This window comes from Lepidothrix coronata, unplaced genomic scaffold (genome assembly GCF_001604755.1).
Source record: "Lepidothrix coronata isolate B3197 unplaced genomic scaffold, Lepidothrix_coronata-1.0 Scaffold352, whole genome shotgun sequence".
NCBI classification, from domain to species: Eukaryota; Metazoa; Chordata; class Aves; order Passeriformes; family Pipridae; genus Lepidothrix; species Lepidothrix coronata.
In genome coordinates, this window is record NW_016690532.1 from 34,746 (window position 1) to 47,868 (window position 13,123).

The 13,123-nt window shown below is 66.4% G+C and overlaps 2 protein-coding genes across 2 annotated transcripts in view; both read right to left on the reverse strand.

Moving 5' to 3' along the window:
* PA2G4 (proliferation-associated 2G4) overlaps positions 1-6,373 on the reverse strand; it is a 9,796-nt gene extending 3,423 nt beyond the window's left edge. The window contains exons 1-7 of the mRNA XM_017838651.1: positions 6,224-6,373; positions 4,006-4,134; positions 3,340-3,445; positions 2,994-3,063; positions 2,209-2,301; positions 1,872-1,935; positions 628-707 (exon numbers count right to left, since the gene is read on the reverse strand). Of these exons, the coding sequence (XP_017694140.1) occupies positions 628-707; positions 1,872-1,935; positions 2,209-2,301; positions 2,994-3,063; positions 3,340-3,445; positions 4,006-4,134; positions 6,224-6,311 (630 nt within the window). The 5' untranslated portion in view covers positions 6,312-6,373. The remainder of the gene's footprint in view (positions 1-627; positions 708-1,871; positions 1,936-2,208; positions 2,302-2,993; positions 3,064-3,339; positions 3,446-4,005; positions 4,135-6,223) is intronic.
* A 1,281-nt stretch (positions 6,374-7,654) lies between these two features.
* ERBB3 (erb-b2 receptor tyrosine kinase 3) overlaps positions 7,655-13,123 on the reverse strand; it is an 8,347-nt gene continuing 2,878 nt past the window's right edge. Inside the window, exons 11-26 of the mRNA XM_017838652.1 lie at positions 12,838-13,002; positions 12,479-12,569; positions 12,255-12,409; positions 12,077-12,130; positions 11,780-11,921; positions 11,382-11,501; positions 11,152-11,250; positions 10,880-11,065; positions 10,642-10,797; positions 10,401-10,476; positions 10,184-10,330; positions 9,973-10,070; positions 9,743-9,901; positions 9,327-9,398; positions 8,699-8,963; positions 7,655-8,309 (exon numbers count right to left, since the gene is read on the reverse strand). Coding sequence (XP_017694141.1) covers positions 7,774-8,309; positions 8,699-8,963; positions 9,327-9,398; positions 9,743-9,901; positions 9,973-10,070; positions 10,184-10,330; positions 10,401-10,476; positions 10,642-10,797; positions 10,880-11,065; positions 11,152-11,250; positions 11,382-11,501; positions 11,780-11,921; positions 12,077-12,130; positions 12,255-12,409; positions 12,479-12,569; positions 12,838-13,002 — 2,521 coding nt within the window. The 3' untranslated portion in view covers positions 7,655-7,773. The remainder of the gene's footprint in view (positions 8,310-8,698; positions 8,964-9,326; positions 9,399-9,742; positions 9,902-9,972; positions 10,071-10,183; positions 10,331-10,400; positions 10,477-10,641; positions 10,798-10,879; positions 11,066-11,151; positions 11,251-11,381; positions 11,502-11,779; positions 11,922-12,076; positions 12,131-12,254; positions 12,410-12,478; positions 12,570-12,837; positions 13,003-13,123) is intronic.

Consider the following 13,123-nt stretch of genomic DNA (forward strand, 5'->3'; position numbering starts at 1 on the left):
AGGATGGAATGAGAACCCAGGTCAATAAGCCCAAACCCCTCCTGAGATGGGACTGCCCAGCACCCCAATCCCGTGGGATCCTGGCAGCTCCTGTGGGACAGCCAACAGGTCTTGGCACAGCTCTGAGCTGGCACCACCTCCACGACCAACAGTTGGGATTTGTGCTGGCAGCTTCCAGCAGATCCCCAGGAACTGGACAGGAACCAAGGACAGGTGCCAGCACGGAGCCTCCTCGGTGGCTTCCAGCTTTTCTTTCTCAGAATGACCCCGAACACGGACTCACAGCTCACAAGATCGGGAATGGTTTGGGATGGAAGGACCTTTAAAGGCCCAACCCTGTGAGGAGCCACTCTGGGATGAGGGACAGGACCCAAGGGAGCAGCTGGAGCTGTGTCAGGGGGGTTGGATGGATTTTGGGAACAGGCTTTTCCCCCAGAGGGTGGCTGGGGCTGACCAGGCTCCCCAGGGCAGTGGGCACGGCCCCGGGGCTGCCAGAGCTCCAGGAGCGTTTGGACAATGCTCTCAGGGATTTGGGGACTGGGGAAAATTTTTGGGGTTGTCCTGTGCAGGGCCCGGAGCTGCACTTTGATCCAGGGCACCCTGACCCCCCCAAAAGCTCCTCACTCACTTCTGCTGGTCCGACGGGTTCTGGATGATGGTTTTCTCTCCGTCGATCACGTGTTGCTTCAGCTGGTGTGACAACATCCCTGTCGAGAGGGAACTGGGCTCACTGGGAGTACTGGGAGGGCAGCTCTCAGATCCAGGGAGCAGGGAGGGAAAGAGTCTTCAGGGTCACACGGAAACAGGGGTGTACTGGGAGCTGCACTGGGCTGTACTGGGAGCCTTGGGCACAGGCACACCAGTGGGTTGTACTGGGCTGTACTGGGAGCCCCAGGCACAGGCACACCAGTGGGTTGTACTGGGCTGTACTGGCAGCCATTCCCCACCAGTGTCACATCCAGGGAGATTTCCCACAGTTCACTTCCAAACCCAAGCCTGGGAAGGGGCACCAGCACATTCCCAATCCACTCCCTGAGCCAGCAGGGACTGTGGGATGCCCCTTTTGGGAATGGGAAGCACAACCCAGGCACAGCCAGCTCCCTCTGCTCCCATCACCTGCCTGAGAAAACCCTGGGACTCAACCCTTCCCCAAACAACTCCTTGGACAGCACTGGACTGTGTCCTGGAGAATGGAACAAAGCACTGAGGAGGCCCACAAAGCCATCCCACACACAGAGCAAGGAATCTGTGTTCCCAGAGATCCCAGAGAACGAGCCAGCTCTATGGAATTTCGGGAAATTTAACCAGCAATGGACCAGTTTAAGGTGGCTGAAAGAACCCCACGGCACCGACAGGACAAAAGGATCTGCCAGAGCTTCCGGACACAGATCCAGCGGTGCCACTGCCACCAGCAGCTATCCCAGCACCTTCCCACTCATCCAAGGCTTTGGAGCAGGACGGAAATGACACCCTGCCCACCCCTGGGAAGGTTCTGGCATCACAAAGCTGGGATGGATTTGCTAAAGGGGCTTTGAGTCCAAATGGCCAGGACATGTCCCTGGCTGTGGGAGCCCACGTCTTGTTCCCAAAATAGCGTGTCCATGAAGCCACAGAAACAGAGGAAGGAAAAGAATCCAGAGAGTTTAGAAGGGAGATTTTAGCAAAGGCTGCTCACTTAAGAGATGGACTTGCAGCCACTGAACGTTTCCCAGAATCTGACTGGGGCAGCTCAGGACGTCGTGTTCATCCCTGATCCCTGAGATCCCCACTCCCTGGAATCCCTGATCCCTGGGATCCCTGCTCCCTGGGATCCCTGATCCCTGAGATCCCCACTCCCTGGAATCCCTGGGATCCCTGCTCCCCATCCTTACCTTCGATGGGTGTGCAGTGAAACGAGTGGGCTATTTTGTTCCAGGCCTCTGTCACTTGTGTGTTCTGGAAGAAGGACACAGGAAAACACGTTAAGGACAGAAAATTCCTGCCACAAGCACGAGGTTTCCTTTAATTCCGTGTTCTGGGATAAATTCCACACATTTTACAACCAACAGGTGCTTTGACACTTCCTAAAAAACAGAGAGACGGTGCCAGGCTCTGATTCCTCCCAGCACCCACCCAGACAGCTGCTCCCAGCTGCCCCACGGAATTCCCCACGCTGGGAATTCCTCCCAGGCGAGGTCCCCCCTGCTCCCTCCCCCGAGGGATCCTGACCTGGTTCCCAGGTTTCACCAGGCGCAGGGCGGCCTCGGCGCACAGATGAGCCGCCTTGATGACGTCGGCTTTGCGGCCCAGCACGGGGTTTTCCTGGGAAAACAGCCAAACAAGAGGATTTTTGAGGGCTGCTGTTCGTTTGGAGGAGATTCCCTGTTCCACTGGACACCTTCCCCCTGGAGCCAGCAGGGAATCCAGCTCGGAGGGGGAAAAGCCCCACAGATCCCTCGTTAGTGCCCCATCAACCACCACCAAATCAGCTCCCACAGGAGTTCCCAAGACTTCCCAATCCTGGAAAGGGATCAGGACTCCAGTGTGGCCACAAACATGGATTAGGAGGATTTCAACACACTCCAAATGAGGATTTTTGGTCCTCTCCCCTTCGAGTCGTTCCAAAGCCGCTGGAGCAAAACCCAAGACACCGTCACCCTCTTCCCAAGGCTCCACCTAAGGATTTATCCTGAGCTTTTTTAAGTGGCAACTTCAGGATCGTGACAGGGATTCCCAAGGCACTAGACCAGCCAAATCCCAGTGTCCCACCAACACCAGCCCCCAGCAAGGAACCTCTGTGCTGCAGGAAAAGCGGGGAGCAAAGACTGATTTTGGGGTGGGGGACATCCATCCTGGGGCATTGCAGCAGCACAACTGGGCAGCAGGGACTGCCTCCCCAAGGCTCCCGGTGCTGCCTCCTCCCCAGAGAGCCCCTGGGATTCAGAGACCCCCCCAACATGATTTTTGGGATGCCACGAGGGGCGGCCGGAGACACCCCCCGAGGACAAACCCACCTTGGAGGCGCCGATGACGAAGGTGTGGGCCACGTTCCCGATGAACCCGTCCACGTGCACTCCCAGGTCGCTGCAACACAAAGGAAAGGGAATTCCAGGCGGGTCTCAGGGCTCAGGGGCGATTCCAGAGGCAGCAGCAGATGGGAGAGCGCTCCAGGCGCTGCTCCAGACTCGATATCAGTCTTTAATTAGCGAGGCAGTAATTAACCTGGGCTGGTGTGTCCCTGCCCGTGGCGGGGGGAAGGGGATGATCTCTAAGGTCCTTCCAACCCAAACCATCCCGGGATTCTGGGAAGCATTTAACAGGGAGCAGGACCAGAGGAGGGAACTCGCCCCAGGCACTCACATTTTGACCAGATCTCCGTCTTTGAGGATGTAATCCTGGTCACTCTTCAGCGGGGAGAAGTGACACACACAGTTATTTACGGATATACTCGTCGGGAAGGCAATTCCTAGAAAGGGAGAAACACAACCCTGGAGTCAAGGAGCGGTCTGGGTTTGGAGGGATCTCAAAGCCACAGGCAGGGACACCTTCCACTAGCCCAGGTTGCTCCAAGCCCTGTCCAGCCTGGCCTTGGACACTTCCAGGGATCCAGGGGCAGCCACAGCTTCTCTGGGCAACCTGTGCCAGGGCCTCCCCACCCTCACAGGGAGGAATTCCTTCCCAATATCCCATCTAAGCCTATTTTCAGGACCTCCAGCACCCAGGACACGGACCAGGGAGCTCTCAGTGATGCATTTCAGCGTCACAACCCCCACGGTGCCGAGTGACTCTCCCAAGTAATTCCCATTTCCAGGGGGTAACAGGATCCGCTGAAATGGGAAGCTGTGGAGCACCAGTGACACTGCCAGGAGGGCAGGCAGGAGGATTTGGGCTAACACTGCCTTCCTGGGAACAGCAAAATATCCCTGACACCCATCAGCACCCAGGAGCACTTCCCGTGCTCCTGCCCATTCCCACCGGACACCCGGCGGGAACGAGGACCACGGGACGTCCCCGGAGCAGCCTCACCTTTCTTCATCTCCTTTTCCTTCTTGAAGATCTTCCCGGTCTCCTCCATGATCATGGCATCCCCCTTCTCGCACAGGCAGAGAACCGACGCTCCGGAATTCGCCGCCTCCACCACGGCACGAAGGACCCCTGGATCCCAAAGGACACCCTGAGCCTTTCAGGGATAAACAGCCCCGAACCCAGCACCAACATCCCCCTCACGGCGCTGCGGCGGGAAAACCTCACTGTTGCCCAGGACAAAACAAGACTCCAGACTCGGATCTTGACTAAAACTGACCCTGGAGAGGCACAAATCCCACCTTAACCTTTGGGAATGTTTCCACGGGGCTGCACAGGTGAAGCACCTCTGAGACCCAGCGGGAAGCAGGAGCCCCACATTCCTTTGGGAGAAGTCAGAGCTCCAGAAACAGGTTTGGGAATTGCTGGGAGACATCAAAGGCGCTGCGGACGTGCGGGGCCAGAGACAGACTCAGCCGGGCACCCACTCCAGGAGTCCCTGTTTTCCAAGGAATCCACGTGCTCCTGGCCCAGCCTGGCACAAGGAACTCCCCACGCCCAGCTCTGTGCTGGGCTTACAGGAAGTTTTGGGAATATTTGAGTCCCTGTGAGTCCTGTCTGGATCCGCTGGGAATGCTGGCCTGCCTTGTGCTTTAGGGACAAACTGTGGGAAAGGGGTGTCCCAGGGCCCCTTCCCTCCTTCTCCCTCCACCTGTGACACTCCACAGGGAGCCACAGCGCTGATCCCAAAGTTTCCTGGGATCCCTGGATATCTCCTCAAAGTCTCCCCTCGTCCTGAGATCACGTTGTTTGTACGAGAGGCTGTTTAGGGGGAGTCACACAGGGGGGAAAATGTGCTTTCTTGGAATTCCCAGGAATCCTTGGAAGGGCTGAGGGGACAGGTGGGTGTTTCACCTGCGCGACAAATCAAATTTCAGCCCCCTCCAGTCACCCTTCCATGGGAAAGTTTGGAATATTTCAAAGCACAGATAACACTCCGATAGGAGCCAGTTGTGGCTGGCAGAACACGGAGAAGAAATAAAACAAACAGGGAAGCAGATAAAAGGAGCATTCCAAGGGATCCGAGGAGCAGGGACAGCTGACAGCACTGCCCAGGAACACTCCCGACTGTGCCCTGCCCTTCCCAGGGTTTCCTTAGGGAGTTAAAGCACTTTATAGCTCTAAAAGCCCCTCACTCTGGCAAGAACTCGAGGTAGTCGGAAGTTTTTTTTGCCACACTGGTGTGTTTGCTCTTCCCAAGGGAGAAGAACCCGCGTGGAGCTGCCTTTCCCCCCGGGAAGGGAGGTGGCCAAACTTCCAGTCTGCCCAGCAGACCGAGGGAGCCAAAGCGGCGGCGACCTCCCTTCCCGAAGGGAATCTGCATCCCCGCTCCCGGCCCGAGCTGCCTCCCAGGACAGCGGCAGGAGTCCGAGGGAAGCTCTGGAGTCAGCAGGAGCCGGGGTGGGACACCCGGGAGCCCCATGGAACCGGTCGGGGCGGCTCTAACAGCTGTCACCCTCCGCGGGGCACCCGCGACAGCGGAGAGGGCTTAAAAAATAACAGGGGAAAGGGAACAAGGCGGGGGGGTGGGCAGAGCCCGGGGGGGCACAGCCTGGCCCGGGGCAGGACCCCCGAGCAGGGGCAGGAACGGCATTCCCGGGGCCGGACCCCCGGTCTGGGGTAGGAATTCCTGGGGCAGCCCCCCCCCAATTCCAGGGGCAGGACCTCCTTAGGCCAGGGCAGGGCCCCCCCCGGAGCTCCCCCATCTCCGATCCCATCCCCGCCACCACCGCGGGACCCCCCCGGCCCCGGGGGGGGATCAGAGCCCCGGACAAAAGGGCGGCGCGGGGCAGCCCGGGGGGAGCGGGGGGGTCCCCCCGTGTCCCGGCGCGGGACGGAGGGGGCGGGGGGCGGCAGGCCCGGCCCCGCACCCCCCGCGCCGCCGGTGCACGTGGGGCGCGGTACCACGTGCCGGCTGCGGCGGCCGCGCGGGGCCGGGGCCCGCCGGGGTCCCGAGTACCGGGGGGGTGGAACGGGGGGGCCCCACCCGCGGCCGCACCGACCCCCCCCTCCCCAGCGAGAGGGGCCGGCCCGGGGGGGCTCAGACCGTGGGGGGGGCCGGCCCTCGCCGACCCCCCCCCCCCCCCCCGAGCCCCCCCCCCCCCCCCGGACCCGCCCCCCGCCCGCCCCGCCGCCCCCCCGCCCCGGGCCCCGCACTCACGGTTGGCGATGTCCCCCCCCATCTTGTACTTGGTCACCACCAGGTCCTCGGCGATGGTGAGCTCGGCCGCCTCCTCCTCGCCCGACATGGTGGGAGCCCCCCCCCCGAGCCCGAGCCTCCCCCGGAGCTCCCCGGGCCTGGTCGAGCCCCCCGGGCCTGGTCGAGCCCCCCGCCCGCCGCCGCCGCCGCCGCCGCCGAGGAGCCCCCGGGACCGCGAGCCCGAGGCGCGAGCAGGGCAGAGCGCGGGCTCCGCGCGGGGCACGCTGGGAACGCGAGTCCTCCACGCCCCCTCGGACTACAAGTCCCGGCAGCGCCCGCGCCGCCGCGCGCAGAGCCCTGGGTGGGCCTTCTCCGCCCCACGACTACAACTCCCGGCGCAGAGCGCGGCTCTCGCGAGAGGAGGAGGGGAATAGCGGCGGAAGTGGAGCGCGAGGGGTGATGGGGGATGTAGGCGGAGGGTGGGGGCACCGACACCGCGACCCCACCGGCGCCGGTCCCTGCCCGAGGATGTCGGTGCCCCCGATCCCTGTCCCTGTCCCCGTTACCAGCCCCATCACCGCTCTCTCGCCGCAGCTCCCGCTCCGGTGTCCTCTCCCCGACCCCTCAACACCGTGACCCCCCCGGGGCCGGTCCCTGCCCGAGGCTGTCGGTGCCCCCGACCCCTGACCCCCGGTCCCACTCACCGCCCCCAGCCCCATGGCCCCGCCACAGCCCCCGGGCCCCGGTCTGTTGTCCCCCCTCAATCCGGTCCCCCCGATGCTCCCCCCCTGCCCGGTGTCCCCTCCCCGACCCCCCCGAGCCGCAGGACCGACTCCGGTGTTGAAATTCCCTTTTGTCTTTATTCAGCCCCGTCTCGCCCCCCTCGACGCCGGGGGCGATCCCTGAGCGGGGGGGTCCGGGCTGACCCCCCCAACCCCGGGCAGCCCCCGAGAGACCGGGAAAAGCACCACGGAAAAGGGATTCCCGGGGACTCCCCGCCCGGAGCGGGGCAGGGGGCGGCCGTGCCGACCCCCCTCACCCCGGGCAGTGAGTGCTCTCCTGCCCCGACCGCGGGACACTCCTCGAGGTGCCCCCGCGGGGGTGGGGGGTTGGAGGGACACCTCCAAACCTTCACTCCGGTTCCAGCAGGGAATGGGGAAACCTGAAAATGAGTCTGGGGTCCTTCAGAAATCCCATCTGACCTCGTCTGCTGCTCCCCCCGGGCCCCACAGGGACCCCCAGCACACGGGGAGCACCTTCAGCTGGGGGGAGCAGCCGGGGGACACCCCCCGGGCATGGTGGGAGGGGGACCCAGGGGTCCTGACCCCCACCGACCCCCTCTTCAGGGGGTCTGGGCTGCCCCCTCCCCACCACCTCGAGGGGCCCAGGATTAGCTCCCCCAGCCTCGCACCCTCAAAAAAAGACCCTGCAAAGGGTGGGAGGGGGCAGGTGCCCCCCAGACCGGGCTGAGACCCCCCCCGGTCCCCGCCCACCTTCCGCCGGGGTTCACCCCCCGGGGGGGATCCTTCATATCCAGTGTGAGTAGCCCGGGGGGGGGCCCGGGGGGTCCCCTACGTCCGCTGGGCATCGGCCTTGGCGAAGAGGCGGCTGTGCCAATAGTCGGGGTTGTCGAAGGCACAGTCCGAGGCCTCCAGGCTGCGCAGGGGCTTCATGCAGGGGGTGGGGGGCCCGCGGCAGCCGGGGCAGCGCGGGGTCACCACGGCCTCCATCTCCTCGTAGCCCTGCTCCTCCTCCGGGGCGGGGGGCGCGGGGGTCTCCCCCGGGCGCATGTCGGTGTAGCCGTCGTGGCGGGGGGGGCTGCCCTCGGGGCGGGGTCCTGGCCCCCCGGACACGCTGCCCAGCGAGCGGCTCAGCCGCGGCTGCTTGTTCATGTACTCATAGTCCTCCTCGTCCTGCCCGCCCCGGCCCGGGGGGGCACCCGGGGGCCCCCCCGGCTCTGAGCCCACCTCCATGTACTCGTAGCCCAGCTCCTCCAGCGAGGCCGGCCGGGGTTGGGGGGCTCCCGGGGCGCCCCCGGGCCGACGGTTCATGTACTCGTACTCCTCCTCCTCCGGCTCCGGCATCGAGCCCCCGGCGGGGTCTGGATCTGTGAGGTGGGGGTGAGACACCGGCCGGGCCCCCCCGGCCCTCCCAGGCCCCCCCTTCTGCCCACAGGACCTGCCCACCGAGTTTGGGGGGGTCTCATCTGGGCTCATCCCACCCCACAACCCTCCCCCCCACCGTGCAGGGATGGGTCCCTCCACCCCCAATATTGGGGATGGGCCCCCTTGATCCTTGGGAATGGGATGGCCCCCCCAGCCACAGGAGCCCCCCAGCCCCTGAATCCCAACCCCTGCAGGGATGGAACCCCCCCAGGAACGGGGTCCCTGCACGCCCATGATGGGGGAGCCCCCAGAGCTGCCCCAATGGAATGGGACCCCTCCACAAGGACGGGCCCCCCACCCCTAAGGACACCCCCAGAGCCGCGCCCCTCACCCCGCTGGGCGCAGTTGGGGGTCACGTATCCGTTGGGGTCCTCCTCGCTGCCCTCGGAGCTGGGGGGCGGGGGGGGGAAGCTCTCCCGCTGGGACAGGTACGCGCTGTCCCCCCGCGAGCGGAGGCTGCGACAGAGGCTCCCGGACAGGGACCCGCCCTCGCCCAGGTCCAGCTCCGAGGCGGTGCCGCGACCCTCCGACGACTCCGACACCGTCCGGCCCAGGGACTCCTGACGGCTGCGGCGCAGCGGCCGCGACCCCCCGCCCTGGGGGACACGGGGGTGAGGGGGGGCCCTGCGGACCCCAACCCACCCCTGCCCCGGGACCCCCCGCCCTGGGGGACACGGGGGTGAGGGGGGACCCCTCTGGATCTGACCATCTCCCCCTGCCCCGTGGGACATGGGGGTGAGGGGGGACCCCTCTGGATCTGACCATCTCCCCCCCTGCCCTGTGGGACATGGGGCTGAGTGGGGGGACCCAAACTCCCCCTCCCTGCCACCCCACAGCCACGGCTTCCCCTCCCATTGTCACCCCTTTGCGTGCCCTGCCCTGGCACCCCACGGTCCCCCCTGTACCCTGGCCAACCCCCCGAGCCCCCCCTTGACCCCTCACCCCCCGACCCCCGGTACCAGGCGGGTGCTGCCGAGGCCGGGCTGGTTCATGGGGATGTATCCGGCGGGGGGGCTGAGCAGGCTGGGGCTCTGCGGGGGACAGGGGGGTTGGCACCAGCAAGGGGGACACAGAGGCTGGACCCCCCGCCCCACTGTGGGAACAGGGCGTGGGGTCCCGACAGGGCAGGGAGGGGATGAGGTAGGGGGTGGCACTGCGGGGGTGGGTTCCATATCCCACCCCCATGGGAGGGTTTGGGGCTGGGAGACCTTGTATCACGTCCTGGGACCCTGTGTCACATTCTGGGACTCCGTGTCACATCCCAGGCCCCTGTGCCCCTTCCCTGCCCCGTGCCACATCCCAGGCCCCCGTGTCACATCCCAGGACACAGCCCCGGCATCCCCACACCCGGAGAGGGGGGACAGGGGGTTCTCACCCGGGCGCAGCTGCCCCGCGGGCGCTGTGGGTACAGCCCGGTGGTGGGGCCGAAGGAGACGTCCAGCTCCTCCTCCTCGTCCAGCTCCAGCGTCTCCATGTCGTCCAGCTCCTTGTCGCTGAGGGTGGGGGGCTCGGCGGGGGGCACGGCCCCGCTCTCCTGCTGCAGGAGCAGCCGGGTCAGGGCTGTGGGGATGGGGGGCCGGGGGGGCTCAGGGGGGCCACGCTCACCTTGATCACCAGGTAGCGTGGGGGGTCCCGGGCCATGCGGGTGAACTCGTTCGCCAGCTCCTTGAAGGTGGGACGGATGTTCTCGTCGATCATCCAGCCTGGGGGGACGGTGGGGGCTGAGAGCGGGGCAGGAGGGCAGGAGCAGGACCCTCCTGGGAGCGGGGCCGGCTCTGGGGACAGCAGCAGGACCCCCGGGGGCGGCCCCACTCACATTTCACCATCACCATGTAGACGTCGATGGTGCAGATCTGGGGCTGCGAGAGCCGCTCGCCCTTCTCCAGCAGGTCGGGCACCTCTGCCAGGCGGATCCCGGCGTAGGGCTCGGAGCCGAAGGTCATCATCTCCCACAGCGTCACGCCTGGCACGGGGACAGTCCCCGTGAGCGTGGGGGGACCCGCGGGGGGGGCCCACGGGGGGGCTGTGCTCACCGTAGCTCCAGACGTCGCTCTGGTGCGTGTACTTCCCGAAGTGGATGCTCTCCAGTGCCATCCACTTGATGGGCGTCTGCCAGGAAAAGGGGCAAGTGGGGGGCGTGGGTGGGGGTTTGGAACGTGGGGACAAGGGGGGGGGACACCCTGAGGAACAGAGGACAGGGGGAGGAGGGGACACAGGGGGTCCTGGGGTGCCCAACGGCACAGAGGGGGACGGGGGGTCCCTGCCGGGCCCCACCTTGACCTCGTTGTAGAAATACTTCTTGTCGTCGGGGTAGAGCAGGTCGGCGATGCCGAAATCCGCCACCTGCACCTGGCTGGGAGACTTGAGCAGCACGTTGCGGGCGGCCAGGTTGCGGTGGACCATGCGGTGCTCCTCCAGGTAGTACATGCCCTGGGCGAGGGGGGGACACACCGGGGGCTCCAGCGGCACCGGGGAGGACCAGAAGGACCCCCAGCCCACCGCGGGGACTCACCTTGGCCACCTGGACGCACCAGTTGAGCAGCAGCTGGGGGCTGATGGAGTCGCGGTTCTTGCGCACGTATTCCAGGACGGAGCCGAGGGGCAGGAGCTGCGTCACCAGCTGGAGCTGCGGCCCGGGGCAGATCCCCAGCAGCCGCACGATGTACGAGTGGTCCAGGCTGCCGATGGCCAGCATGTGCTGGGGGGGACAGGGTGAGCCACGGCCGAGCCCCCCCTGCCCACGGGGCCTCCCCCGGGAACGCCCCCGGCACCTCCCAGACTCACGTCGGTGACGGCGTGGAAGGACTGCTGCCCACTCCAGTCCTGGATCACCTTGATGCTCACTGGGATCTTGATGGAGTCCCCATCTGGGATCCAGATGCCCTGATGGCATGGGATGGGATGGGATGGGATGGGATGGGATGAGGTGGGATGGGATGGGATGGGATGGGATGGGATGGGATGTCCCGGTGGTGCCGTGTACAGCCCTGGCTCACACGGAGCCTCCCTCTCACCTTGTGCACGGTGCCAAAGACACCGGAGCCCAGAACCTTCAGCCGCTTCAGCTCCGTCTCCTTGAAGATTCGGGCCAGCACCTTGTTGGCCTTTTCACTGGGATCCAGCGGCTCCAGGCTCTGCCGGGTGGGAGATGGGAATGGGGATGGGGATGGAGCAGGATGAGGATGGAGCGTGATTGGGATGGAAACAGAGATGGAGATCTGGGATGCAGGTGGATGGAGATGGACGGGGCTGGGGCTGGAGAGGGACAGCAACGGCTACAGACAGGCACGGAGATGGGAACAGCCAAGGATGGGTCCCACACCCTTCCCACCTGTCGAGCCCCCTCCCCACAGCCTCAGGGCTCCCCCCCAGCTCTGTCACAGCCCCCCAAGGAGCGGGATCCCCAGCTCACCTCTCCCCTCTCCAGGTAGCGCCGCATCGCCCGTTTCTTCTGGATCTTCTTTCCCCGCCAGTAGAGCAGCGCGAGGAGGACGATGGAGCAGGAGAGGAAGAGCCCCCCGACCACCATCACCGCGATCAGCGTCGGTGCCTTTCTGGCCGGGGGAGGAGGCCGAGGCTCAGCTCCCAGGGCTCAGCTCCCAGGGCTCAGCTCCCAGGGCTCAGTTCCTGGCACGATCCCCCCAGAAGGGCAGGGCAGGTGATGGCCCGGCAGCCCCCCGGAGTCCCCACAGCCCCCTGCCCATGGTACCTGGACACGGGCAGGGCGTCCCCCAGGCAGTCCCGCAGCAGCGGCCCCAGACACCTGCGGGGATGGAGCCGGGGCTGAGCCGGGGCGGGAGCCCCTCTGGCCGGGCAGGGGGTCCTGGGCCCCCCACCTGTCCCCTGCGGGGTCCCGGCCCCCCCTCCATGCCCCCCGCCCCGCACACCCGCGGGTGCAGTTCTCGTGGCAGGGCCGGCACTCGCGGCTGCCGTCGGGGAACTTGTAGATGGGGCCGCGCTCGCCCAGGACGCCGTCGGGACATCTCTCCACGCAGTGGGGCCCGTCGCGATAGTGGGCACAGCGGGTGCAGGTGTCGGCGCCCTGGGGGAACACGGTGTGAGGACCCCCGGGGTGTGGGGGGGTCCCCGTGCCCCCCCGGCCGGGCCGTACCGAGCCGTTGCAGGTGACGCCGCCCTCGATGCGCTCGCACTCGGGGTGGCACTCGAAGCACTCGCCGTCCTGGGAGAACTCCCGGGTCTCCCTGCAGGCACAGGGCAGGGTCACCCACCCACCCTGGGAGTCCATCCCAGCTCCCATCCCACCCCGGGAGCCCACCCCCAGCGCCCATCCCACCCCAGGTAAACCTCCCCCGTGCCCATCCCAGCCCGGTGCTGGCCCCGCTCCCCACTCCGGGGTCCCTCCCACCCCGTGCCCACCCTGGGGCTGATCTCCCTCCGGTGCCCACCCCACGCCCCCAGCCCGGTGCCCTCGCAGGGCCAGCCGCCCCCCGGCCCCCCGTGCCCCCTGACCCGTGGGTGAAGCGGCAGGTGGGCACGCAGACCCCGCGCCGGCTGTAGTGGCGGCAGGACAGGCACTGCCCGGGGCCGGGCCCCCAGCAGCCCTCGGCCGAGCACAGCGGGTCACACACCTTCCCCTCTTGCTCTGCGGGGGGAAGAGGGGGCTCAGAGCAGGCTCTGGGGGTCCCGACGCCTCAGAGGGACGGGGGGGCTCAGCGCAGAGCGCGGCATCCCCGCGCCTCGGAGGGACGGGGGGCTCGGCGTGGGGGGTCCCGGGGGGGTCCCGGGGGGGTCCCGG